Source organism: Pipistrellus hanaki, assembly GCF_964339955.1.
Source record: "Pipistrellus hanaki genome assembly, chromosome: 7".
In the NCBI taxonomy this organism is placed as follows: Eukaryota; Metazoa; Chordata; class Mammalia; order Chiroptera; family Vespertilionidae; genus Pipistrellus; species Pipistrellus hanaki.
This window is the reverse complement of record NC_140509.1, coordinates 84,983,699-85,010,569: the sequence shown is the minus strand read 5'-3', so window position 1 is coordinate 85,010,569 and position 26,871 is coordinate 84,983,699. Positions and strand designations below refer to the sequence as shown.

Sequence of the window (26,871 nt, the reverse complement as noted above, 5' to 3'; positions counted from 1 at the left end):
ATTTCACTCAGAAGGAAACCTGTAAGTAGGTCTTATTTTCGGAGGATGTTTTATTTTCGGGGAAACATGGTATCCCCGCTCCCTTATTTAATGGGATAGGAGCTAACAGGAGTCAGCGGGGAAGCTAGCTCCCAGGATATGGGGTTCAGTGGGGGCACTGGGCCTGGCAGCAGCAGCCAGCGGGGACCAGGGCCTTGCTGATGGGGTGGGGATGGTGGGGGAAGACAGTGAATGTGAAATGAGGTGGTATTTTTTCACCCAGTGTATATCATGATAGTAAGCCTGGTGTTGATAGCAATTTATTATATTAATGGAAAAATATCAGTCACTTATTATCTGAATATGCCTATTTCCTGTCATTTTTAAAATGAAATTAATCACACTGACTTTTTTTTCCTTTGAAGGAAACATAATCAGGTTTACCGGATCACTCATTTTAGGGTAAGTGTCAACAGTGAGATACTAATTGGCTTCATTATACTGTTATTTGAAATCCCAATGAAAGTGTTTTCTAGGCTGCATGGGGGAGTGAAAGGTATAGATCTTGGAATTAGTGGACTCATCACTGGTTATCACTGGTTCTACCACAGCAGTGTCAGGTTGCTCCAGTTACTTTACCTTCTGAGTGCTGGTTTCTCTGGTCCAAGTGTACGAGGGGACCCTGCCCACCAGCACTGTTACTCCGAGGAGAGCACTGCCCTGCAGAGCGGGGCTCACTAAGCAGCTGTCACACACCTCCAACCACAGCTGGTTTCGGGGTCTAACGTGGGGGAAGAACGTAAAAATCAGCTATAGTCAAAATTAGTTTGGAAAATCCTATGAATCACCATAAAACTCTTATGAAAGGAAATTGAGGCTGACTTAGAAAAGCAATTGATTGACATCTCCTTTCCTGTGCTATTTTATTTTATTTTATTTATTTATTTTTTTAATATATTTTATTGATTTTGTACAGAGAGGAAGGGAGAGAGATAGAGAGTTAGAAACATCAATGAGAGAGTCATTGATCAGCTGCCTCTTGCACACCCCCTACTGGGGATATGTCAGCAACCAAGGTACATGCCCTTGACCGGAATCGAACCCGGGGCCCTTCAGTCCCCAAGCCGACGCTCTATCCATTGAGCCAAACCGGTCCCGGCTCCTGTGCTATTTTAGAAGCACTTAATGACGGAGAGACTCTCTTTCTGAAAATTGTATTTCCATTCTCTTTTCTTTTTTCTCGGGGGTGACTTATGTTAAATGTATGTCTCATACTGCTCTAGTATTTTTGTTAATAATAGTCTATAAATACAAAATCAACTCGATGCTAAAATGATAAAGGAGATATAATTGCCATTTTATCCAAATATATACATTTCTCCATGACACTGTAAGGTCAGGCAAAACATAGATGATTTTTTCCTCTGACTTATTCTAGGCAAAAGATAAGTGAGTACTCTTTTGTAAAGTAGTTTCTTTGTTTATATCATAGTTATATTCAGGAATAGAATGGAAACTAATCACATAATTTTTAGTAAAAAATTTTGTCTTTCAGGGGAAGCATGATAAAATACCGAATACATTGTCTCTTTTTGGCTGCTCAGATAGGTCCCCAAGAGAGAAAAGGGCTCTTTTCAGCCTTGTCTCTCTTCCTCTGGTGCCAGCCAGTGCCTGGCCTTTCTGTTCACCTGCTTTTGCTTTGGGTTGGGAAGTTCAGGAGACGCTAGGTCAGTAATGTTACACTGCGGGCAGCCTTAATGTCTGGATCAAGGGAGTATGCGAATCAGTCTGATTGGGGGGAAGGGGGATTCATTTGGGGATACACAGCAAACAACATACAGGTGACATTTAAAAACTGGCCTTAGGTATAACTTAGGAGAGGAGAAACTTTCCTATGTTGGTGATTGAGTACAAACTGACTAATCTTTTAAACAACAGTTTGGCTTTATATAGTAAAGTGGAATCATAGTATGCTGTCGGCAAGTCTGTAATTCTGCTTCTAGATATGTACCCTATAGGAACTAACGTGTGTACAGTGCACCTGGGTGTGATGTGCAATGGTGTTTGTAATAGACCCAAACTACAAAGTCCCTAATGCCCATCTGGGTGGAACGGGAAAATTACTTGTTGTGTATTCATACAGTGATGAGCCACAACCATCATAGGAAAGTGTAAATGCATGAACTAGATACATGCAGCAACATGGATGAAGCTCACAGAGGACTGAACAAAGAATACAGTGTCATTCCATTCTTGTGAAGTTCACAGGCAGCAAAACTGTTGTTTAAGGACCCATATGCAGATGGTAGACTATGAAGAAAAACAAGGCTATTATAATGAAGTCAGAATAATAATTAGCTGTGGACATGAGAGAGTGAGTCTGGATCAGGAAGGTGCCCACTGTGGGCTTCTGGGATACTTGCTATTAAAGTTCTGTTGTTGTTATTGTTTTGCCTGGATATGGTAATGTAGCTATTTATTATTATTTGTTTAACTGAAATATGTGTATACCTTTACATATGTAATTTGCATATATAAAATATATGGTTTATGCTCATTATTGCATATATATTATGTTTTCCAATAAAAAATATTATCTTTTTAAGTTAACTACTTAAAGCTTAATAAAAGAGTGACTCTTGTGTTACGTTTAGATTATATATTTAAGATGAATTTTTTGTTTCTTTTTTAGAAGTTCTCTATTTTTTACATATGAACTTCTGGCCCTAAAGAAGTCTTTGACATTGGATACTCAAGTGGTAGAAAGAGAAAAAATGAAGTCATATATATGTATGCATACAGTTCTAGATAAAAGAGAAAACTATGGTAAGTTTTGTGGTAAAGTAATCCTATTTTTGTGACAAATGGAAGCTAGTTATTGAACTTAGAAATGAATATTTAAAATATATTTTATTGATTTTTAACAGAGAGAAAGGGAGAGAGATAGAGAGCTAGAAATGTCGATGAGAGAGAAACATTGACCAGCTGCCTCTTGCACACCCCCTACTGGGGATGTGCCTGCAACCAAGGTACATGCCTTTGACTGGAATCGAACCTGGGACCTTTCAGTCTGCAGACCGACGCTCTACCACTGAGCCAAACCAGCTTCGGCTAGAAATGAATATTTAAAGCACAGTATAAATAAGGTAGTTTCAGCCAACTTTAAGAATCTCCAAACCCTGTGAGAACCAAGTTCCTAGAGTTAATTGGAGCCTTGGCCGGTTTGGCTCAGTGGATAGAGCGTCGGCCTGCGGACTTAAGGGTCCTGGGTTCTATTCCAGTCAAGGGCACATCCCCAGGATGGGGTGTACAGGAGGCAGCTGATCGGTGTTTCTCTCTTATTGATGTTTCTAACTCTCTTTCCCTTCCTCTCTGTAAAAAGTCAATAAAATATATTAAAAAAAGAAAAGAGTTAATTGGAGCTCAAGTTTGTAGTTCTCCTTTAACTGGGTGAAGTGAAGGCTAGCTAGCTGTTTCAGGATAAACTTGGAGTGCCCCCCTTAGTGGCACTTCAGTCCAGAGGCCGGCCCTCAGTGTTTGTCACTTGGAGATATTTCTGATTTAAGGGATTTATTCACTCTGCACACTAAACTGGAGAGATGGATTCATAAATATGAATACAAACTTATTTACAGAGGGAAAAATCTGTCTTGAAGGCTAGAAAACCTGTTTCCACTAGTCAGAACATTGTTCTTCTCCATAGTTAGGTTACATGGAAACCTTATTAGTGATCAGACAATTGCTTGGTAAACATGAAGTTGGAGAGCAGAGGAGTATCGTTCCATCAAGATGTGGGTAGTCTGGTGAGTCAGCACACTGACTCAGAGCTGCATATTCCTGCGCTGTCGGCCGGAACAGCCAGGCCTGCTGGTACACGATGGTTCCGAGCGGGCAGGTTCTGCTGCTCCCCGCCACAAGCTGTGTGTGTTACCATGTCACCTTCCTGTATTTCAGCTTCTGGGTGTCACAATTCCAGTCACACAGATCGCTTTTATAGCTTGTAATTTACCTATATAGTGAAGCTTAATCTCAGTGAGATATCTAAACTTTAGTTTGAGAGGGACTCTTTTTAAGGGACATTTTCCTGAATGTAGCTACTCCTATGCTTTATATGGGGATTTTTGTTAAGTTTAGTGTTTTTGTTTCTGTTTTGTTTTTCACCTTTTCCCTGACTTGGAGAGCAATCTTTTGGATTTAGAACTCTATGTTTCCATAATGGTTTTTGTTGCTTCAATCAGGTGACAGTAAAAACAGAAAGATGATATTTTATATTTTCTTTTTGAAAAAACCTGGATCAACCAAAGGACTTGTATGCATGCATATAAGCCTAACCAGTGGTCACAGACAACAGGGGGTGGGGGCATACGTGGGGAGAGGTTTGGGATGGGAATGGAGGGATGAGGACAAATATGTGATACCTTAAATCAATAGAGACTTTTTAAAAAAAGAGATAAAACCTGGAGTTTAATTATATTTCTCTTTGAAGTATTAGAACTTGTTATTTAGAGTACATACTTGATGTTATTTAAATTTGTAAACACTTTAGGACTCCTTTACCAGGCGCGAAAAGAGCTTCACAAAACAGTAAGAAGAATATTAGCAACCTCAGCCAAGATACTGCAGGGTCCATTTGCTGGTAAGTATCAAATCTTTAACTAGGAATCTCATTCGATAGTCTACCTAAGATACTTTTCCATTTTGTGTACTAACATTTATTATAGCAGTGAAATCTTGGGTTGTATTAAATTTTAAGCCTTAATTACTTGAACAATTTTTTCCTTCCAACTTTGAGAATATATTGTTTAGATATTTGTAAATAAATAATGAAACTAAATATACCCTCTTCAATATTTAAAATTTGTTAAGAAATCTCTCATGCTTTCTTGTAATGAGAATACTGCATCGAAAATGTAGATTTCACAACTAGCAACTCTACAATGTAGAGCTAGCTATAAAAGAACAGATCTCTTTCAAAAGTTGACGTCATGAAAAAAGAAAAGATGGGAAGCTTTCTAGAATTAAGAGAGACTAAAGAGGCTTAAATCCTGGTTTCAAAAACCTCTCTCAAGACATTTTGGGACAATTGAAGGAATGTGAATATGGAGTTAGACTGGATTTTAGATAATTTTGGAGGATTCTTTTGTGTGTTCTTGAGTGTTACAATGGCATTGTGATTACATATAGGAGAATGCAGGCTTATTTTTAGGAGATTCAGTATGAACCATGAAAGGGTAAAAGTCATAGGTCCACAACTTCCTTTTACATATATGAAAGTAAAAGTCATAGACCTACAACTTCCTTTTACATAGTTTAGAAGAAAATATATAGATCTCTGCATATAGATTGAGCAAATATGACAAAATAAGTTTTTAAATCTAGCTGTGGTAGGCATATTGGTATTAATGTATTATTCTTTTAATTCTTCCATATGTTTGATTTCTTTTTTAAATATGTTTTTTAATAATTTTAGAGAGACAGGAATGGAGAGAGAAAGAGAATCGTCTATTGGTTGCCTCCCATATGTATCTCAACTGGGGATTGAACCTGCAATCTGGGTATGTGCCCTGACTGGGAATTGAACTGGTGACCTTGTGGTGCATGGGACGACGCTCAACTGAGTCCCACTGGCCAGGGCTGTTCGATTTTTTTTTAATATATAATGAAAAGTTTTTTTAGGAAAAAAAAAAAAAGATTATATCAGTTATATTCAATACCTGGAAATAGATTTAACTCTCCTATTGTAGATTTCAAATATTTATAAATTACCACTCTAAATAAATGGGAGGATAGCCCTATCTGATTTGGCTCACTATACAGAGCTTAGGCCTGCAGATCGAAGGGTCCTGGGTTCGATTCTGATCAAGGGAACATACCTGGGTCGCAGGTTCAATCCCAGGCCCCAGTAGAGGCGCGTGCAAACCGATGTGTCTCTCATACGGATGTTTCTGTGTCCTCCTCCCTTCCACTCTCTCTGAAAGTCAATGGGAAAATATCCTCGGGTGAAGATTAACAAATAAATAGGAGGATAGAAATGTTTGTAGCTGTTCACATTGCTCATATTGTCTTTTTCTTTCTTTTTGCAAAGACACCTTTAGCACAGTTGACATAGAAGATCATGAATGTGACGCGTGGCTGCTCCTGAAAAAAAGCAGGTCAGGTGACAGGACGGCCCGGTTGCAAGCTGTGCAGGCCATGTCGGAGGCCCACCACTGGCATGGTAATGACCCAGCACATGAGCACATTGCCACTTCTCCACTTCTGATACAAAGGGGAAGGGAATGAGGTTTTAAGGAAGGAAATAATCCAGGCAATCTAAAAATACATTAAAAATATTTTCAGAAATTAAAAAAAGAAACTCCAGTGCAAACCCTCTGGCCTGGTAACCAGCGTAAGAACAGCTTCAAACCCGAGGTAGATCTCTATGTAACTTTGTAGCAGAACCAAGTTTTATTTGATTAGAGAAACTCTTGATTCTCATAGTTATGGCCTCATGTTGTATCACATTTTCTTGTGGTTCCTATTTTTTTATTTTTATTTATTTATTTATTTATTTTTATATTTTATTGATTTTGTACAGAGAGGAAGGGAGAGAGATAGATAGTTAGAAACATCGATGAGAGAGAGTCATTGATCAGCTGCCTCCTGCACACCCCCTACTGGGGATATGCCCGCAACCAAGGTACATGCCCTTGACCGGACTCGAACCCGGGACCCTTTAGTCCCCAAGCCGACGCTCTATCCATTGAGCTAAACCGGTCTCGGCTCTTGTGGTTCCTATTTAATGAAATATATTTTAATTGCTTGCTGCACCATAGCATTATATTTGCTTTCACTTGACAATTGGCCTAATACTAATAATTAGTTAAATGTATCTGATTCATGTGTATATATCATTGTAAGGGGTATGTAACAAAAATACCATAGACCGGGTGGCTTAGGGACAACAGAAATGTATCTCTCATAGTCTGGAGGCTGGAAGTCCAAGATCAGGTGCCGGTGGAGTTGGGTATCTTGGAGGCCCTGCTTCCTAGTTCAAGGCTGGCCATCTTTTCTTTGGGTCTGACCTGGCAGAAGGGACCTGGCAGCTCTCAGGGGTCTCTTTTATAAGGGCACTAATTTCATCATGACCTACTCGTCCCCAAAGGCCCTTCCTCCAAATGCCATGACACTGGGGATTAGGTTTCCACATATGGATCTGGGGGGAGACAAACATTCAGTCTGCAGCAGTCGATAAAGAATGGAGTGGTGAAGCATGAAGGCAAAGATAAAGTACCTCATACACTACATCAGGGTGGGGAACGTCCAATCTGCGGGCCATATTAAGGCCCACAAAATCATTTGGTCTGGCCCTGCCAAAGCATTAGGGGTGAGTTAATTAAATGTTTAACCAAACATCGCAAGCTAATTTTAAGTTGATAATTTTGTATGACCCACAAATGATGTTATAAATATCCACATGGCCCTTGGCAGGAAAAAGGTTCCCCACCCCTACCCACATGGACATCATGGAAGGTATCATACTGTTACCAGAACAATAGACCTAACTGCAATTGCAGGCTTTGGAGTAGCAATCAAAACAGTTTTGAATGCTAGAATTATTTTTAAAGAGAAGATAAATTGGTTCTCACCTATTAACTTTCACATTTGAAGTTCCTCTTTTCAAAAATGTTAGTTAGACCCTGACATACCCAGATACATGTTGAGGAGAATTGTGAGATCAGATATGGAAATGATGGGTATTTAGCTTATTGATGTTGTAGTTGTGAAAAAATACTTGGGACTTATAAACTTGTAATTTAAAAATTAGAGTGCTTTCAAGTAGTTTGTCCTTGAAACTCTAAGCCAACCTGGAGCTAACGGCATACTTTTACAATAGATTACCAGTATAGGACAATTGCTCAAGCCTGTGATCTGAGAACGCGTATTGGTTTGGCACGAAGCCAAGAGAGTGATCTTCGCTTTTTTCTCCCCCCACCTCCGATACCAGCTTTAAATGACGTAAGTAAATAAAATACAGAGAGCGAATAATTGTTTTGGGTGTATAATAAACATTCAAAAAGTAGTTTGTTGGCTACTTTTTACAAGAAAGTAAACAATGTCGACCTGAAACTGTAGTTTTCCTACAGAGTTCTTGATTCCTCAGGAGGTGCTGTTTTTCCATTATTTTCCCCTTTGGGGTATCGGGAGTCTCTTGCACCAGAGGATAACTTCATGGCATATCAGCATCCATGGACTGGTCCCTTGACCTAAGGTTGCTTTTAGGTTAGTTTTCCTCAACTTCAGCACTATCGACATATTTGGCCAAATAGCTCTTTTTAGTGGAGGGTGTTAGTCCTATGCATTGTAGGGTGTTTAACAGCCTCCTGGCCTCTTCTCATTAGATTCCAGCAGCAACTCCAAGTGGTGACAACCAAACCTGTCTGCAGATATTGCGGAATGTTTCCCGAAGTGCCACACACAGCTGAGAACCACTGCATAGTTACTGATGTCTGATACAGGAGATTCCCGTTGTTAGCCAGCAGGACAGATACTTGAGCATGTTTCTTGAGTACCTTTCCTAGACTAGAAAAGGAAAAATCTGAAAAGTTGCTACCATGTTTTGAAGAATAGAAAAACAGTTATACTAGGTGTAAGTTATTAGGGAAATCAGATAGTAATGAGTTCTGGATTTTAAAAGCCAGCTAGAGTTAGAAAGGGTAATCATCATTTGAATTAAGAAGTGAAGTAGCCCAGGAGGTGAAATGTAGAGCTGTACTTGGCCAGAGGTCTTCAGTTTGGATAGCAGATGTGAAAGCAAAGCATTCAAAATTAAATGATCTGCTTACCTGGGTGGGTGACTGTTTTTGAGACTAAAAGCACTAATTGATCTCTGCATGTTTTTGTTTGATTGATTGTTGCTTGTTTGGCTTTCTTTGTGTACTCTTTGTTCAGCTGTTGAGCTTAATTATGAAGAATTTATTTTCCTTTTGTTTCAGGATACTTCCATTGAAGAAGAGCTCAGACACTTGCTGGCTTCTTTACCTCAAACGGAGCTGGATGAGTGCATCCAGTATTTTACATCTTTGGCTCTGAGTGAAAGCAGTCAGAGTCTGGCAGCTCAGAAGGTTAGCTCATCTGTTCATTCTGTAAATATTTCTGCGTTTCCACTCTTTCCAAGGTCTTGTGTCGATGGCGTGGCTCAGTGGTTGAGTGTCAACCTGTGAACTAGGAGGTCAAGGTTCGATTCCTTGTCAGGGCACATGCCTCGGTTGCAGGCTCGACCCCCCGGTGTGAGGCATGCAGAAGTAGCTGATGATTGATTCTCTCTCATCATTGATGTTTCTCTCTCTCTCTCTCTCCCTCTCCATTCCTCTCTGAAACTAATACAAATATGTTTAATAAAAAGATTGCTGTCTTCTAGGAATAATTCCATGATTTCTATTCTAGTAAGCAACAGTTTGCATAGCTAAAGTCCCCATAATAGTGTGGCCAGGCCCGGAGCAGCAGCTGCCAGGCTGGGAGCGGCCAGGCCCGGAGCAGCGGTTGCCAGGCTGGGAGCTGCCAGGCCCGGAGCAGCAGCTGCCAGGCTGGGAGCGGCCAGGCCCAGAGCAGCAGCTGCCAGGCTGGGAGCGGCCAGGCCCGGAGCAGCCGGGTCTGGTGCGGCCAGGCCCGAAGCAGCAGCTGCCAGGCTGGGAGCGTCCAAGCCCGGAGCAGCCGGGTCGGGTGCGGCCAGGCCCAGAGCAGCAGCAGCCAAGTCCAGAGCAACTAGGTTGGGAGCGGCAGTGACCAGACCCGGAGCAGCTGGTTGTGGAACAAACCAGAGCAACAGAGGCCAGGCCTGGAGCAGCCAGGCCCGGAACAGCTCGCTCCTCGCCTGCCCCTGCCCCTGCCCCACGGCTGCCTCTCAGACATGGCTGGAAACTTTTGGGGGAACTTGAGGGTCTGCTGAATCAAGTGATGAAGGCTTAGATCTGGATGTGTTGAGTTAGTATAGGGCTGGGGTGTTGATCTGTGAGTGCCTTGGGTGGGGCCTGGATGAGGCTGGTTGACCTATTTGGAAATGTCTTTTGTGTGAAATGTATCATTGGGCATGTGGAGGTATTATTGATATGAGAAAATGCTAAGTAACTGATTTACTATCTGAAAAGGGATTTACTATCGAGGAAAGGGAGGGAGGAAGAGACTGAACATAAACTGCACCTATGGATGAGGACAATGGGGGATGGGGAGGGGGCGGAGGGTGGGGTGGGAACCTGGTGGAGGGGGGAAGAAATGAGGAACCTTTGTAATAATATGAACAATAAAGATTGATTTAAAAAAAAAAAAATAAAGTCCCCATAATATTTAGGGACCTATGTATCTGTCCTTTCTAATACTGTATGTAATACGAAGATTTTTTTTGCCGAAACCAGTTTGGCTCAGTGGATAGAGTGTCAGCCTGCGGACTGAAGGGTCCCAGATTCGATTCCGGTCAAGGACATGTACATTGGTTGTGGGCACATCCCCAGTAGGGGGTGTGCAGGAGGCAGCTGGTCGATATTTCTCTCTCATTGATGTTTCTAGCTCTCTATCCCTCTCCCTTCCTCTCTGTAAAAAATCAATAAAATATATTGTATTTTTTTTAAAGATTTTTTTTTGGTTCAACAAAAAATATTAGTCATGTTTTCAGTAAAAGTTTTAATTTTCTTCCTTTCAGGGTGGCTTGTGGTGTTTTGGAGGAAATGGACTTCCTTATGCTGAGAGCTTCGGAGAAGTTCCCTCAGTGACAGTGGAAATGTTCTGTTTAGAAGCTTTAGTAAAGCATTCTGAGGTAACTTACATTTTCATACGTGATTTATCTTTATGATCGCATTGAAAAAATTACACGTGTTCATTTAAGGGAAATTATTCTCATTTATTATAAAAGAAAAAAAAAAACTTTTGCTTGTTTTAAAATTTCTGCTTTCCCCCACTCATTTGTTCAAATTGCTAATCATGTTTTAGCAGCAATATATGAATTTCATTCCTGCTAAGTATGTCTAAGTGGATGTAATCTTACTTGCACTTGAAAAAAGCAATGTGTTGTTAAATACAGCATTTGTCTTTGAGCTATGCCGTCTTTTACTACCTTTCTCAGATCATTTTTACAAGTAATATTATCACAAAGTTAATTTCCATTAAAACCTGTCCAAGATGTGTCAAGACAGAAAAAAGAAAGCACTCGAACAACCAAATTTTAACCATAGCATATGCCAGTGATCGTCATATTTCTTGGCTTTACCACAACCTTCCTGTTATGATTATAGCTTGAATTTAAAAAGAAAAAAATATCAAACTTTATGGTGCTCCAACATTAGTGCGTAAAAATTACGTGTTAAAAACACGCATTTCCTGCTCACCTGTATCAATTTTCATTCACTGATGTGGGGTGGAGTCTGGCATCCCTGGCGAGGCTGCTGCTCGTGGTTCTGGTCATCCCCCGGGGTGAGGAGCATCTTCCTGCACATCCTGAACTCTCCTGTTAAATGTTGGGACCCATCAGACGTGGCTCAGCACACAGGCTTTGTTGGCACCTACTTCCCACCTGTGGAATTAGGGTCAAGGACAAAGCAGAGTTAGTAAAACATCGGACTGCCGAAGGGAATGGGGGACAACGAGCTTGAGTTTTTGTGACTTAGTCTAGTATCTGAAGCAGAGGTGCCTCTGTAGGAGAAGATGCAGTGCATGGAATACAGTAACCTTTCCAAAAGCCTCTCAGGCTCGTACACATCACAACCGATAGATGTCGAAAAGGCATATTTTAAATGCACGTAAAATGTGATAAAATTTAATAAAAATGTAGAGAATGAAAAGAGTTGCATATACGTGAGTGACATGGTGTCATATCAGTGAATATAACTAGAGATGGAAAGAGGCAGCACACCATAATGACGTGCTGGCCATTCTGTCACCTTACCTTAGTGTACATATTTCCTTTGGTCTTCTTTCATCTCTTTTCTCTATTAAAAATGCATATTCCGCCGAAACCGGTTTGGCTCAGTGGATAGAGCATCGGCCTGCGGACTGAAAGGTCCCGGGTTCGATTCCGGTCAAGGGCATGTACATTGGTTGCGGGCACATCCCCAGTCAGGGGTGGGCAAGAGGCAGCTGGTTGATGTTTCTCTCTCATCGACGTTTCTAACTCTCTATCCCTCTCAATTCCTCTCTGTGTAAAATCAATAAAAAATATATTTTAAAAAAATGCATATTCCCTTTTCTTTCTATTTGTACTAGATCATTCTCTTTAAAAAGTTTTCTGACTCCTGAGCTCAGACAGTCCCTATAGCTGTGATTCTAAGGTAGTTTTAAGCCAATAAGAGTAATCACCAGAAGTTGAAACAGTTCTGTAATAATGATGCTGTTAGGTTATTTCTGACCAAGAGCTAAACAGAATAACTTTAAGAATAACAATTTCAGAAATCCTGGTGAGATAACTTATTTTTTCAATGACTTAGAAGCACTTCCCATGTCGACAGGGGCTTGTGTGTTAAGTAAGCTGAATTGAGATGGTGGTGGTCTCTCAGGGTCTCTGTCCTTGAGCAGGGCCCACCTGGCTGCCCAGCTGCATGCTGCTACCTGCTTAGTGAATGTGTACAACATAAAGTGGGCTTCCATTCATTTATTGTGCAGATACCCACACACTGTGATAAAATTGAAGCAAACGGAGGCTTGCAACTACTTCAGAAGCTGTACCAACTTCACAAGGACTGCCTGAAAGTACAGAGGCATATCATACGTATCATTGGGAATATGGCTTTGAACGAACATCTTCATTCAACTATAGTTCACTCAGGTAACAACTTTGTATGCTGAGGGCTTGGGATCCAGTTCTTTGTCTTCCTACCTCCATCTCTCATGATATATTCACTTTTTCAACAGACTGAAGACTGCTTAGGGCAAGTTATCGGTCCTACAGCATGTTGTTTTAATATAGGGGCAAGGAATTGCTTCGTTATTTGGATAATCCACACCTAAGTTAATCAGTGTATAGCAGACACATGAGAGCAGTTTTTGCTGATGATCATCTAAATTTTTATATCTTTGATATGAATGATTATTAGAGACCAAGATCTAGGTACTATGTGTGCTTATTGCTCCTGGGGTGTCTTTATTCTTGACTTTTTCAGTGGAAAAAGCTGTGATAAAAAAACACACGCATACATATATACATCTACATACATATCTGCATATGTACAGTTGACCCTTGAACAACACAGGTTTGAAATGTGCAGGTCCACTTATATGTGGGTCCACTTATATGTGGATTTTTTCAATAAATACCTGTACTATTTTAGATCCACCATTGGGAGTCCGAGGATGTGAGAGCTGCCTGGCTGTGTTGACCTTGCCAGTTTTATAGGGACTTGAGCACCCATGGATTTTGGTTTCCGAGGGGCCCTATAACCAATTCCTGGCAGATACTCAGGGGCAACTTAAGTTTCTGTAGAGTCTAAAATTATATGAAGATTTTCGACAGCATGGGTTGGTGGGACCTAACCTCCTCATTCAGGGTCAACTGTATATGCATCTGTTCCTTCATTTACATGTACATTTAAGAGTGTCTCTTGATCAGAAGAGGAATCAGAAAATTCTATCAAGGACACCACTTACAAATAAATTTTATTTGTTGTTCTTTTTATGGGTTCTTAAGTTAGGAACTTAGATCACTGATTTTAACCTTTTTCTTGTTTCAATTATATATTACTATGTATCAAGCCATCCCACAACTCGTTAAAACAGCAGTTATGGTCAGCTGTGGGCATGGGTGCACTTTCCAGATCACTTGCTCACAGGGCTTGCAAGTTGGTGCTGGCTGGCAGCTGGGAGCTCTGAAGGGCCATTGGCTTCTTTCTACATGCTCCTTTCCGCCAAGGCTGAGAGAAAGCCAGGCAGACCTAGGACCATCATTTTCTGAAGCCTCTGCACCACCGAGACGGATGATGGGATTTAGGAGGTGTGTTCTCCTCGCCAGGCTGGGTTTCCTTACTGGCAGAAGCACTGAAGTCTCACCACATTGTGGAGGCCTCACATGCCGCCAGAACCCTGGCTAACCTAGACCGAGAGACGGTGCAGGAGAAGTACCAGGACGGCGTGTACGTGCTTCACCCCCAGTGTCGCACAAGGTAAGCGAGCACGTCCCCTCCGTCCCTGTGGGGATGGGAAGCCACAGGCTTCCTGTTTAATTTATTTCCCATGATTGAGAGAAGTTAAATACCTCACAGGTCAGAAGGTCACACCTTATATACGGAAAGTTGTCCCCTCGCCTCAGAAGAATCGCGGGCTGCCACAGAGCAGGGGAGGAGCCTAGTTCTCAGGTTATTTCACACCAAAGGTTGCGTCCAGGAAGGCGGCCTTCACCTTGCAGTACAGGTCGCACTTAAACTGTGCGCGTATTTCTTTGTCTCAGAGCACTTTCCACGTAGACTCAATATCTGATCCGGGTGGTACAGGTCGTTCTGGATGGGAAGGAGATAGGACATTATTATTTATATGCAGGCAACCAAATTAGCCTGGGCCTAGCCCTCCAGGGACTGGAAAAAGTTGATGCCAGGTTTAAAAGCATGGCAATAAGTCATAAAGGAAGCAATAAGTCGTAATAAATCTTACACGACTCCTCAAGGTCATTTCTGGCTACCTTTTCCAGTTGTGTCATCGACAGAAAGGACTACAATGAAAAAGTTACATATTTCTTAGATTTTGTCAGACACTTTAAAATATTAACTCGGAAAAGAGCAAAAACTTTTTTTTTAATTTGAAAAATGGATTGCCTACGGAATTCCAATTTGTAAGTAAAATACTTTGGTATTTGTGTGTTGTATAGTTGTGTGTGCCCTATAAAAAGATGTAAGTAGCCGAAACCAGTTTGGCTCAATGGATAGGGTCCCGGGTTCGATTCCGGTCAAGGGCATGTACCTTGGTTGCGGGCACATCCCCGGTAGGGGGTGTGCAAGAGGCAGCTGATTGATGACTCTCTCTCATCGATGTTTCTAACTATCTCTCTCCTTTCCTCTCTGAACAAAATCAATAAAATATATTTTTTAAAAATAATAATAAAATAAAATAAAAATTAAAAAAATAAAAAGATGTAAGTAATATACTATCTACATATTTTAAATGTCATACAAAGAAAGAATATTGCTTTAAAATGTCATTAGCAGCCGGCTGGCGTGGCTCAGCTGGTCGAGTGTCACCCATGAACTGGCAGTTCACCGTCTGTTCCCGGTCGTGGCGCAGGCCCAGGCTGCAGGCTTGCTCCCCAGCAGGGGTTGTGCAGGAGGCCGCCGATGGATGCTTCCCTCTGACATCTCTCCCCTTTCCCTTCTTCTCTAAAATCAATAAAAACATATTTTTTAAAAGTCATTCACTCTATTTATGATAAACATTATCCTTGATAAATTTTTTAAAATCCCTTTTATGCACACTGACTTTGAAACTACTCTAGCATAGCATATTCTTAATTTTTTAAATACTTACTGATTTGTGGGACAGTACCATAGAGTTCTTTGTAGGGCAATCTGGCATGTGTCACTTCTCTAATCACGTGACTCACTGCAATTGATTTTAGTTGGTCCATCTGACTAGATGTCCCCATTTCTATGGAGCAGTGAGCACACTCCATGCATGGCTTTGCCAAACTCCTTATAGGGTTCTTCAGCAAGTGTGGGCTCCTAAAGCTTGCCTTCGTTTTTATCTTATGTCCCGTAACCCTGCTAAGCACCATCCACAGAGTGTGCTATGCAGATTCTCACCAAAACAATAATGTGTTCATTCTGCTTCTCTTTAAAACTCTCTCCCCTGTTAGTCAGCCCATTAAAGCAGATGTCCTTTTTATTCACGGCCTTATGGGAGCAGCATTCAAGACGTGGCGTCAGCAGGACCAGGCGCTCACCGAAAAGGTTTCAGGGGATGAAACCAGGTATACAACGTGCTGGCCCAAGGTAAGGATACGGCTGACTCTGGTAGGCCACCTTTGTCACGACGCACTGCGTGTCACTGCCTGTCGGAGCCCTCACTGTGACTTGCTTTTCTATTTCCACTGGGATTTTTTTCCTATGCAGTGTTTCCTTCCTTTAGTGACACCTGTTGTATGTTATAAGAACAGCTGGGCTTATCACCTTGTGTAATTTGTATACAGTCTATGTCTCTAAAAAATATTCCAATAAGTAAAAAAGCAGGGACAAGGGCCAGTAATCATTCACTTCAGTTAAAAATATAATACAGCCCTACTAGGTTTGGCTCAGTGGATAGAGCGCTGGCCTGCAGACTGAAAAGTCCCAGGTTCAATTCTGGTCAAGGGCACATGCCTGGTTTGCAGGTTCGATCCCCAATAGGGGCGTGCAGGAGGCAGCAATCAATGATTCTCTCTCACCATTGATGTTTCTATCTCTCTCGCTCTCTCTTCCTCTCAGAAATCAAGAAAAGTACATTTAATATATATATAACAACGAATATCCTATATATATATATATATATATATATATGTAACAAATAGGATATTACAGGCATGGTAGTTGGCTAGTTCTATGATTTTAATAATGATAAAAATAGAAAGACTTTGAAGAAGTAATTCTACTTTGAATTTTTTTACATTGTTTCTTCCAAAGAGCTTAGCCCTGAGCTAGTCCCTGAGCGGGAGCTCCTGAAGCTCAGTGACGGAGCTGGAAGCTGGTGAGAGGTCCCAGGGCTTGTCCCGCTCTGCTCACTCCCCGCCATAAAGGCTGGTCAGCAGGAGAATGGCTTTTACTCGGTGATGACATTGAGGTGTGGGGATAACGACAGAGCCCGGCCCATAGAGACAGAACTGGAACTGTAATGAATGGCTCTGAGTGCTCGGGCTGAGTCTCTAACCATCAGACCATACTGTCTGTCCTGAGGTCATAGCTTTCTGTGAAATGCTTTTAAAAGCCAATTTGATCCAGACTCAGAAACAGGCCTTGCTTCTGGCTGTAGCAGATTAACACAGAGTATCCTCCTGACACCACTGGCCTGCCGCTATAAATACTCATGCCACCTGTGACAGAGACAGGGAAAGATAAAATGCCAGCCTTTTTCTCTGATCAGTGTGGTTTTTAGTCAATATTGCAGGAGTCCTTTAGTTATGAATTTCGTTACTAGGAAACAATAGGGGCTGTGGAAAGTCATATGTGTTCTTTTGTACCTTCTATTTTACATAGACATGGTTAGCAAGAGACTGCCCCGCTCTCCGGATTATATCTGTGGAGTACGACACCAGCCTCAGCGACTGGAGAGCGAGGTGCCCGACAGAAAGGTAACGGACGCTTTGGGATGGCGAGGGCCCAGGCCACAAGTGGGCCCTCAGGGAGGGAGACGGAATTTCTTATGAAAAACTAACCTTTTCCTCTCTTCTCGGGGCATTAGCCACACATTGATTAGCGGTAGACAGAGTGTCAGTGCTGGGCTCCGGACGTGGCTCACCTGCAGCTCTTCTAGGAGAAGGACACGGAGCCCAGAGCAAAGCACCCTTTCCTCCTCTGGCCTTGTGTTCCCGCTCCCACTGGCTGAAGGGAGCAGAGAAAATGATGCTGAGCAATAGAGGCTCCTTAGGCCACTTGCCTGTCACCCGTGCACTTGTGTGTACGGGAAGTCACAGACTTCAGCTGAGGACCTGCACGGTAGCCAGTCTCCCTCTGACTCACTGTGTGACCTTAGACAAGTCATGACTGTATGGAGAGCTTGGTCTACAAATTGGGAGGCTCAGTCTGAGTCTTGGGGTTCTGAATGGCCCCCACCTAGCTGCCCGAAACGGTGCTGAGGGTGGGGAGACAGGACCCAGGGCTCCTCCCGTTTCACCCAGAGCACTCTGACGAGCCTTTCTTCTGAAGAAAGGATTCCACAGGTAAACAGCTGGAAACTTCCAGACCAGAGAGTATTGACATTCCCGTTTTGAAAATTACTCATTTTGAATGCTCTCATTCTAATAGCTTTATTTTTTTATTTTTTTTAAAATATATTTTATTGATTTTTTACAGAGAGGAAGAGAGAGGGATAGAGAGTTAGAAACATCGATGAGATAGAATCATCGATCAGCTGCCTCTTGCACACTCCCTACCGGGGATGTGCCTGCAACCAAGGTACATACCCTTGACCGGAATCGAACCTGGGACCTTTCAGTCCGCAGGCTGACGATCTATCCACTGAGCCAAACGGTTTCGGCGTTTTCTGTTATTTTTAAGGAACAAACTAAAATAATGTTTTCAGCCTCAATACAACAATTCAGTACAATGACAGCAGCCTTCATGTAGGCAAACCACAAGAAGGCCACTAATGAGAAAAGACCCATGTCCTAAGTGTTGGGGGCAGTTGATGTGAGATTGACCTTTGACCTGTGAAAATTGCCAGACTTGTATTAGATGCTCAAACAGTGCTTGTTTAGTACATGAATGGCTTGTTCTGGGCTTAGATACTCTCAACTAAGCCGTGTGACTAGGTTAGAAGTGGAGAATGAACAATTGCAGAGGCTGAGCAGAGAGAATAGGGAGGGGTAATCCTGACTCCAGATGTAGCACTAGCATTGGTCCGTAAACAAAAGCTCTCACCTTAACAACTGGACAGCAAACTTCGGGGCCATCAGGAGCCTCCCATCATGCCTGCTGTTTTCATTTTGTTCAGAAAGACCATTGCATTCAGAAGCAACGAACTTCTTCAGAAACTCCGAGCTGCTGGTGTTGGGGACAGGCCGATGGTGTGGGTGTCACACAGCATGGGGGGTAAGTGCCTTCAGCCGTGCGGGCTCCCTGAGTGACTGCAGCTCTCTGCCTACTCGTGACCCTTTCCCCCTAAATAAGTGTTCTCTACAGCTGGGGGTTTCAAAATTCCTCTACCCTTCGCCAAGAAGGGGCAGCTAGTGACAAACCATATAAAAGGGATATGAGGTTGACAGCTTAATGCTGTCTTTAATAGTGATGCATAAACATCAGAAGCAGTCCCTGGCTTCTACAGCCTGACGTGTGCCTGTTCCTGGCTGCTCCCAGGGCTCCCCTTTCTTCCCTGCACCCCAGCCACCGCAGAGCCCATGACTGTTCTGGTGCCACAGCCACAGCCCCTTTGTGCCTGCCGCCCGGCCCTGCAGGTGCCCGCTCTGCAGCTCCTTGTGCTCGCTCCCTGCGGGCATTCCCCAGCCCTGTCCCCAGTCCAGTTCTGAGTCTTGCCGCCCGCCTCGCAGAGGCCTTTCTGCGCTGCTGCCATTGCACCTGCTGAGGTGCGCAGGCACCGAGGGCGGCGTTCAGCTGAGGCAGGCAGTGCCGCCATCTCTGTGACCTTGTGTTCATTGCTGGCTCACGCCCGCGGGCACAGAGGGGCCTTCCTGGTGCGTTTCCCACAGAAGCTTGTTTTGCACAGAGAGTTGGCTTCATGGACTGCGTGCTTTGGGATATTAGTACTGTCCTAGCGGAGGGCATCGGCGGGCCGCTGTGGGCAGGATGGAGACTGGCAGCTGCATTTTCGCTTCATTGACGGACACGTAACATAGACCTGAGAGGCCTCTGTGGGACAGTGCAGCCTGGGGCACAGATGAGCTTCTAGACTCTTGTTTGTGGGTGAGAGTCTGACCCAGAGGACAGGGAGGATTAGCCAGTGTCGATATTTTAAGGCCCTGAGTGTTAGACTACAGAGAACTATTCTTAAACTTTAAAGAAAGCTTCTCTGTAGTTCTTGTTTTTATATTCTGGGTTTAAGAGCAGTGGAGGGAAGGAAATAGCTTCTGCTTCTTTGTCTTCTCCGTGGCCAGGCCTTCTTGTCAAGAAGATGCTGCTGGAAGCATCTCAGAACCCAGAGATGAGCACGGTCATAGACAACACCCGTGGGATCATCTTCTACAGCGTGCCTCACCACGGCTCCCACCTGGCCGACTACTCCGTGAACGTCCGCTACCTGCTCTTCCCCTCGCTGGAAGTCAAGGAGCTCAGCAAGGGTAACCCATCTTCTGTCCTGAGGGAAATGGGACTGTATTAACGTCAGTTTCCTGGGGAGGGAGAAAAAAGAGCTCTAACCTGATTAGATCATTGCATTTTACTATTTGCATATGAATTGTTAGACTCTCACGGAAAATGTTCAGTTTGCGTCTGGCTTTTCTTTGATACTTCCCCTTTTTGTCTCAAGCCATTGTTTGTTTAAATATAACAATTTTAATACTATGTAAAATATATATGTGTGTGTATATATATATATATATATATATATATATATATTAGTTCTGAGATTCTGTATAAATTATTTGCAACTTTTAATTGGAAGGTAGGAGAATTACAAGGGCTCGTATATGAAATTATAAGTATGCTTGTTAAGTAATCTTACATATAATGGGCTTAATTACAGCTAGGACTGGAATGGCAGCTGGGACGGACCAGGGGCAGAGTGGGGAGTATGGGTTGGGGTGGGGGAGAGGGAGGGAGCTAGTGTATTAGGTCTTAAATGATATTGGTGAATATTAGGGAGAGGCAAAGTTACTTTAAAAGGAGTGGCTGACTTGATTTTGTCAATATCTGTACTGGAAAGGGCCCAAAGTGGTCTTGGAATATCCTGTAACGAATGTTTAGTTTCAAGATTATTTTCCTCTTTAAAATCATTATTTTTCCAATTGATTTAGCATTTGATTCATTTGGTTCAAAATACATTTCACCTTCCAGGAAAAGGATATGTGGGCATTGTGGGTTTTAAGAAAATTTCTTATTAAGTCAGATGGAAAAGGACAAGAACCATATGATTTCACTCATATGTGGGATATAAAACAAAAAGCAACAAAAGAAACGAAACAAACTCATGAACACAGACAAGAGTAAGGTGCTTACCAGAGGGCTGCGTCTGGGGGCAGGTAGTAAAGGATAAAGGGGGTCAGATATACAGTGAGGGAAGGAGGCTAGACTTTGGGTGGTGATCATGCAATGCAATGTACAGATAATGTGTTATAGAATTGTACATTGGAACTTACAATACTATGTAAAATATTTAAAAATTTAAATTACATAAGGTTTTAAGTATAATTCCAAATTACCAATTGCTTTTATCCATGAATTTGGAAAATCATCAACTGTTAAAACATGCACACGCTTTGAAGGTTTTCACCATATCAGCTGCAAAGCATTGTATACAGGGCAGGGCCAAAGCAGGTTTACAGTTGTTCACATGGAAACTGGCAAATAATACTACAAGATTAAACTCTGTGTTTTGCATAGTCACAGCTGTCAACCTACTTTTGCCCACCCTGCATTTGCTTTCATTAGTCAGCGTTTTCTTACCCCGGAGTACCTGTGGGTCAGGGTGTGCAGCCCTCGGCGTGAGCTTAACGTGCCAGATGTCTCTTTATTCCTGTTTCCTCTCACCTTTATGCAGAGAGAGTTAATTTTGTTGAACTTCTTGTTGAATTTCATTTTTGCAGTCAAATTTTATTTTCATAAGCTATTTCTTGTTCATTGATCCATTATCTTTTAAAATCATTCTAAAGAGACAAATTAGTGGGGGTTGTAAGTTTCTCTCTGTTTCTTCCCCATCCGGTTTTCTGTTGCTCCTCAGATCTGATTTTCTAATACTCTGAGCTTCGTGGTAGTCCTTTTACCTGAGGCTGAGGGTTCTGCTGTAGACAGGCTGTGGTATGGGAGGCTGTGCTGTAGGGTGGGTGTGGGATGCCAGCCAGCACACGGCAGGGGGGGGACCCCGAGTCCCACACACTGGGGGCTGCTTCCTGTCAGCAGTAATGTGGGAGCTCTCCCCCCAAAACTGGCCGCTTGTTTTTGCATTTAGCCCTCTACTCTCAGCTTAAGGAAGTAGAGGCGGTAAATGAGCCACCATCCAAATTAGAACCCTGATTTTCCCTCACACTTGGAAGGTTAATGCATTTTACTGTGAATTGGATAAACAGAGCCTGCTCAGCCTTATTCTCTATGATTTCAGATTGTCCTGCGCTTAAGGCACTACAGGATGACTTTCTGAAGTTTGCTAAAGACAGAAACTTCCAGGTGCTGAGTTTCGTGGAGACACTGCCGACGTCCATTGGGAGCATGCTCAAGCTCCACGTGGTGCCTGTGGACTCAGCAGGTACGCCCCTGCAGGCGCGGGCGGCGTCACACACCTGGTTGGCGATGCCCAGCATTTAAGATAAACGTCAGCTTCTACATTTAGTTTCTCAGTTTCCGGGAGATCTAGATTCTAATCCTGCTATTCTTCTCAGCCACAGACTGACATTTCTCCAAAACCATATAACCTGGTATTACCACTCCCACCCTTCATAGTTGATTAGATGGCAAAGGTTAATTGGCTAACTCTAAATCAGCCATCAACAGTGAACTCTATTGTATTCAGTAAGAACACAAAACCCTTCTACCGTGTTTCCCCGAAAATAGGACATCCCCTGAAAATAAGACCTAGCGCAACTTTGGGAGAAAAAATTAATATAAGACACTGTCTTATTTTCGGGGAAACAGGGTATTAGCTAGATTGAAAGGGGCTTTTCATTTAAAAGACTGATACCTGCATGCAGAAACCTTAAAAAAGATCACCTAAAGGTATGGAGGCTTTAGTAAATAAATGGAAGATATATGGACCATTCAACAAAGATTCTGATGGGAAAAACTAATGTTAAAAGTAGAATCTCTTCATAATCCTGAAGTGAGGGAATGACAGCACCTGCTCCTGCAGTGTATTGATTGCACTGGGCCATCGGCTCTGAGAGGAGGGCCCAAATCTTCGTTCTCCTTGTGGCTCCTTGATTACTCCGTGATGGCAGTGACCCTGCCTGTCACTCCCGGGCTCCTCAGCTTGCTGTGAAACCCTTTTCCGATCACCAGGCAGCGGGCGTAGGTGCTGTCCCAGAGCCCATGTGCCCCTGCAGCCGGACCGTGTGAGGCGGAGCACTTGCTGGGTGGCTCTTCGGTTTGCATAACACGTTTGGTCCGAACCTCCTCCATGCTCCCTAAATAAGATGAAAAGCCTTCATGCTCCAGTGAAACCTAGGGATGGTTTTCCTCCAGGAAATGTGCCATAGGGTGGGCAGTTACTATTGAGAAGTTGGAGAGCTCAGGAACAGCTGCTGGTATTTTCCAAAAAGGACTTTGGAAGCTTAAACCAAAAGCAAAGTTAACTTATGGACTAACTGCTTGTAGTGACATCGCCTCAACACCATTCTGTGTGTGCCTTGTTCTGGGTCACCTCCACCACAGCCGGCTATGGCTAGAATGGACCCTATGTGAGATATCCCCATTCTTTATATTGGGACAAGGGAGCTCATTATCAAGTTTTATAGTAAAGACTCTAGAAAAAGTGTTTCATTATATTATAGTGACCAGGCTCTATTCACTACTAAATTAGGAAATATACAAATGAATTTGTGAAATGTATAATTATAATTATACCTTCTGAGAATCCATTCAGGCATGATTAATCAAATATAGTTTAGCTACAGTGAAACTTAGCTAGATCCTTTATCTTTTAAGAGTCACAACCGAGTGAACATTTAGAACTGCAAATTTGGCCTCTTTCATTATTGATAGAGGAGAAGCTTACATTTTTGCTTAGATTTTGTTCACATTTTTGTTTTCTTCAGATTTAGGCATTGGAGATCTAATTCCTGTGGACGTGAACCATCTGAACATTTGTAAGCCAAAGAAAAAGGATGCTTTTTTGTACCAACGTACCTTACAGTTCATCCGGGAAGCTTTAGCCAAAGACCTTGAAAACTGACAATTGCCTTCCATTTTTCATGTGAAGCTCGGTGGTCTCTTTTGAAGCAATCATGCAAACATAGTCACTGTGGCATCGCGTGGTCTGGAGTCTGTTGCAGGCAGCAGAACACTGCAAAGCACAAGCACAGAGTGGCACTCGGAGAAGGAAGGGCTGGACGGATGCTTTCGATTTCAGGGAATTCCATGGGGGCCAGTGGATGCTGTGCAGTGCTGTCCCTGTGAACACGCTGCTGTGGATGGAGAGTACCTGTGTCCCCTGTGACCGCCTATGGCTGACGCGAGCGGAGCACTGGTGGCTTCTGAAGGGACCGCGCCGCCAGCTTACCACGACAAGCTAGTGGGAGAGCACCTGGAGCGGGCAGAGAATGATCTAGAACATAAAAGACTGTTTTTGTTCTGGGATTCCACGTGCTGTAAATTTTTACTAACATGTAAGTGTAAACCTTTGTCTAACTGTTAACTGTTAGACCTGTTGCCACCCATGGGCCAGTTCCTTGTACGTTTTTATTTTCATATGGCTGAGAACAGATATTTCTCTAAAAAGATCTAGCTTATAGTAATGCTTTCCAGACTTTAGCTACCTATACTTGTATTTTTCCCAGATAAAGTAGCTAATCCACTATTGATCACAGTGTGAATAAAACTATTCTAAGCCATTGTATAGATTAGTAACACTTAGTATCAAGGTTCTCAATTCTCTTTAGGCCAAGTAAAACATCCCTTTCTTTCCTGCTCCTTTGACCTCCAGCAAGTGAGAAATAGGAAATCATGTTGACTTTTTCTAAATAATGACATTGTTGAGATATAATTCACATTTCATAAAATTTACCTTAACTCAAGGTTGTTTATTTTTAGTAAATTTACAGAGTCGTGCAACCATCACCACTGATCTCAGAACACTTTTATCATCTCCTGGAGGAACCCCATAGCCCGTAGCAATCACACCTCACCTTTTCTCCCCCAGCCCTGGCAAACACTAATCTACTTCGTCTCTACAGATTTGCGTGTTTTGGACTTGAATATAAATGGAATTATACACTATGTGCCCTTCTGTGTCTGGCTTCTTTCTCTTAGTGTAATGTTTTCAGGGTTCACCCTTGAGGAAGCATGTATCGGGGCTTCATTCCTTTTTATGGCCAAGTAATACTCCATTGTATGGATATACCACACTTATTCATCTGGTGATGGACATTTAGGTTCTTTGAATTTGGGGGTATTGTGCTGCTTAAACATTTAGATTCTTTGGAATTTGGGGGTATTGTGCTGTTTTTCATTCTCTTGGATGTATACAAGGAGTGGAATTGCTAAGTCTTATTGAGCTCACTGGAGGCCTGGTACATGAATTTGTGCACGGGTGGGGTCTGGCCAGCCGGCGTGCCCCCGATCGGGGCTGATTCGATGGGGCCCACTGGGGGGAGGTGCCACGGGCAGTTGGCCAGTCGGCTACCCCCTGGCTGAACTCCCCATCGAGGGGACAATTTGCATATTAGACTTTTATTATATAGGATATAACCATTTTGAAGATGATGGACATTGTAGAATGGATAATCAAAGCTAAAACGAGTACAGGTCATCAGTAAAACCCTGTCAACATCTAATTGTTTAATTTGCAACAACCTAACAAGTGACTTAACCACTTGTATTATTGTGTAGATACAGTGAGTGCATGGTTACGAGCTAACAATATTAAATAATAAATGCTAGCTAATGGGATGCTATGGGGAGAAGGGGTAGATACACTTGGTTCATTTTCTTTTCCTGGTTTCCATGAAAACAACTGTTCATTAACCGTAGAGTGATGCAATGAAGCCCCACTCCTTAAACCTCTATAGAGCTGTTATAGCGGTGCTTTTAACTGAGGTCTGGGAGAGGGATCCACTGAAGTACTAAATCACATAGTTTTCCAGGCAAGGCACTTACATTTCTTTTTATTCTGCCTATGAAATGGATATAAATGTACATGGGTTGACTTTATCAATTTTGTGATAGTTAAGTCAATGTTTTTTAAATAATCATTGCATGAAAAATGCTTTAAAAACACTAAGTATGAAAACATGTATTTGAAATAGTTTCAAACTTAGACCATCAATAAAACACTCTGGGAATTTGATCAGCTTTGTTTAAATATCCTTTCTGGGGGGAAAAACTCAAAAGATTCATATCACTTTCTCCCTCATGTGAAAAGTCACTTTTTATGATCTTGTTTAAGAAGGAAGTAAACAGAATATAGGTGTTACCAAACAAATTACTGAAAGCAAGCTGTAAATACAGCTAGAATGAAAATGAAAAGTCAGTTATTTTTACTTATAACTATTTCTTTCTTTCTGGTTACATTTCCCCTAAACCTACCAGATTACATTGTCAGCCCTAAATTTCAAGGGCACCGAGTCCCCTTTTCCCCAGAGTTTACATTAAATGTCGCCACAGAAAGAGACTACAAAAGAGGGTCATGATACCTTTCTCACCAGCATCTCAACCAGTCACCCAGGCTATGCCGACACGCAGGATACGGTGGAGGGTGCAGGCCTGCGCCCTGTGCCTGCCTGAGGTGGGAGCACCAGCATTCACTTCCTAGTGAGAAGCACAGTGCAGTGTGAGACAGTGATGTGTCTTGAACTTGGTTCATAATTCACAATGCCTCTCAAACTCCAATTCCTAAAATTTGAGCTTTAGGCATACCATCCTGAATTTTTACTCCTTCGTAATATCAAACATATTAATTGACATTTGGTATAAAAATTATGTCCATGCAAAAATTGAAGCATTTAAATAAATGTCACTTTAAAGTACTTCCTACAACTGATTGTGCCCTTGTATTGGATATTGAACACTCCCAATAGCTAATCACTTAAAATAGATTGGAAGTTTATGAAAAGTGACATTTGATTATGAACTGGTAACACCTCGGCCTGGCCTGTGCCCTCTTGCAATCCGGGACCCTTTGGGGAATGTTGGATAGCCGGTTTCAGCCCAATCCCCGCAGGCCCGATCCAAACAGGAGGGAGCCCCATCCTGTGCGTTGAGCATCTGTCTCCTGGTGGTCAGTGTGTGTCATAGCGACTGGCCCACCAGTTGTTTGGTCCCTTAGGCTTTTTTATATATATATATATATATATATATGTATTACCTTAATAGAACAAAAGACATAAACCAGTTTAATATCTAAGAAATTTTCAAATTTAGAACAAGCCATTTCTTGTAA

The 26,871-nt window shown here is 42.4% G+C and overlaps 1 protein-coding gene and 1 long non-coding RNA gene across 5 annotated transcripts in view; one reads left to right on the top strand and one right to left on the bottom strand.

Moving 5' to 3' along the window:
- Nucleotides 1–25,782, top strand: part of SERAC1 (serine active site containing 1) — a 33,340-nt gene extending 7,558 nt beyond the window's left edge. For 2 of the 4 annotated variants that reach the window (XR_014795508.1, XR_014795509.1), the window contains exons 3-18: nt 405–441; nt 2,672–2,805; nt 4,526–4,615; nt 6,065–6,196; nt 7,856–7,977; nt 8,955–9,083; nt 10,655–10,768; nt 12,607–12,769; nt 13,949–14,099; nt 15,779–15,914; nt 17,151–17,245; nt 18,607–18,704; nt 19,724–19,906; nt 21,883–22,026; nt 23,531–24,865; nt 24,907–25,782. Coding sequence is in view for 2 of the 4 variants with exons in the window: in XM_084889706.1 (XP_084745832.1) it covers nt 405–441; nt 2,672–2,805; nt 4,526–4,615; nt 6,065–6,196; nt 7,856–7,977; nt 8,955–9,083; nt 10,655–10,768; nt 12,607–12,769; nt 13,949–14,099; nt 15,779–15,914; nt 17,151–17,245; nt 18,607–18,704; nt 19,724–19,906; nt 21,883–22,026; nt 23,531–23,667 (1,865 nt within the window). In the remaining 2 variants the exon portion in view is untranslated. Of the gene's footprint in view, nt 1–404; nt 442–2,671; nt 2,806–4,525; nt 4,616–6,064; nt 6,197–7,855; nt 7,978–8,954; nt 9,084–10,654; nt 10,769–12,606; nt 12,770–13,948; nt 14,100–15,778; nt 15,915–17,150; nt 17,246–18,606; nt 18,705–19,723; nt 19,907–21,882; nt 22,027–23,530 lie in introns of all 4 variants that reach the window. The other 2 variants (XM_084889706.1, XM_084889707.1) reach the window with 1 other exon arrangement.
- On the bottom strand, nt 8,011–15,770 carry LOC311625453. Its single transcript, XR_014795514.1, has 4 exons — nt 14,212–15,770; nt 11,337–11,521; nt 8,805–9,176; nt 8,011–8,541 (listed from the first exon to the last, which is right to left on the bottom strand). It is a non-coding gene; the product is annotated as an uncharacterized lncRNA (long non-coding RNA).
- Nucleotides 25,783–26,871: the final 1,089 nt, after the last annotated feature.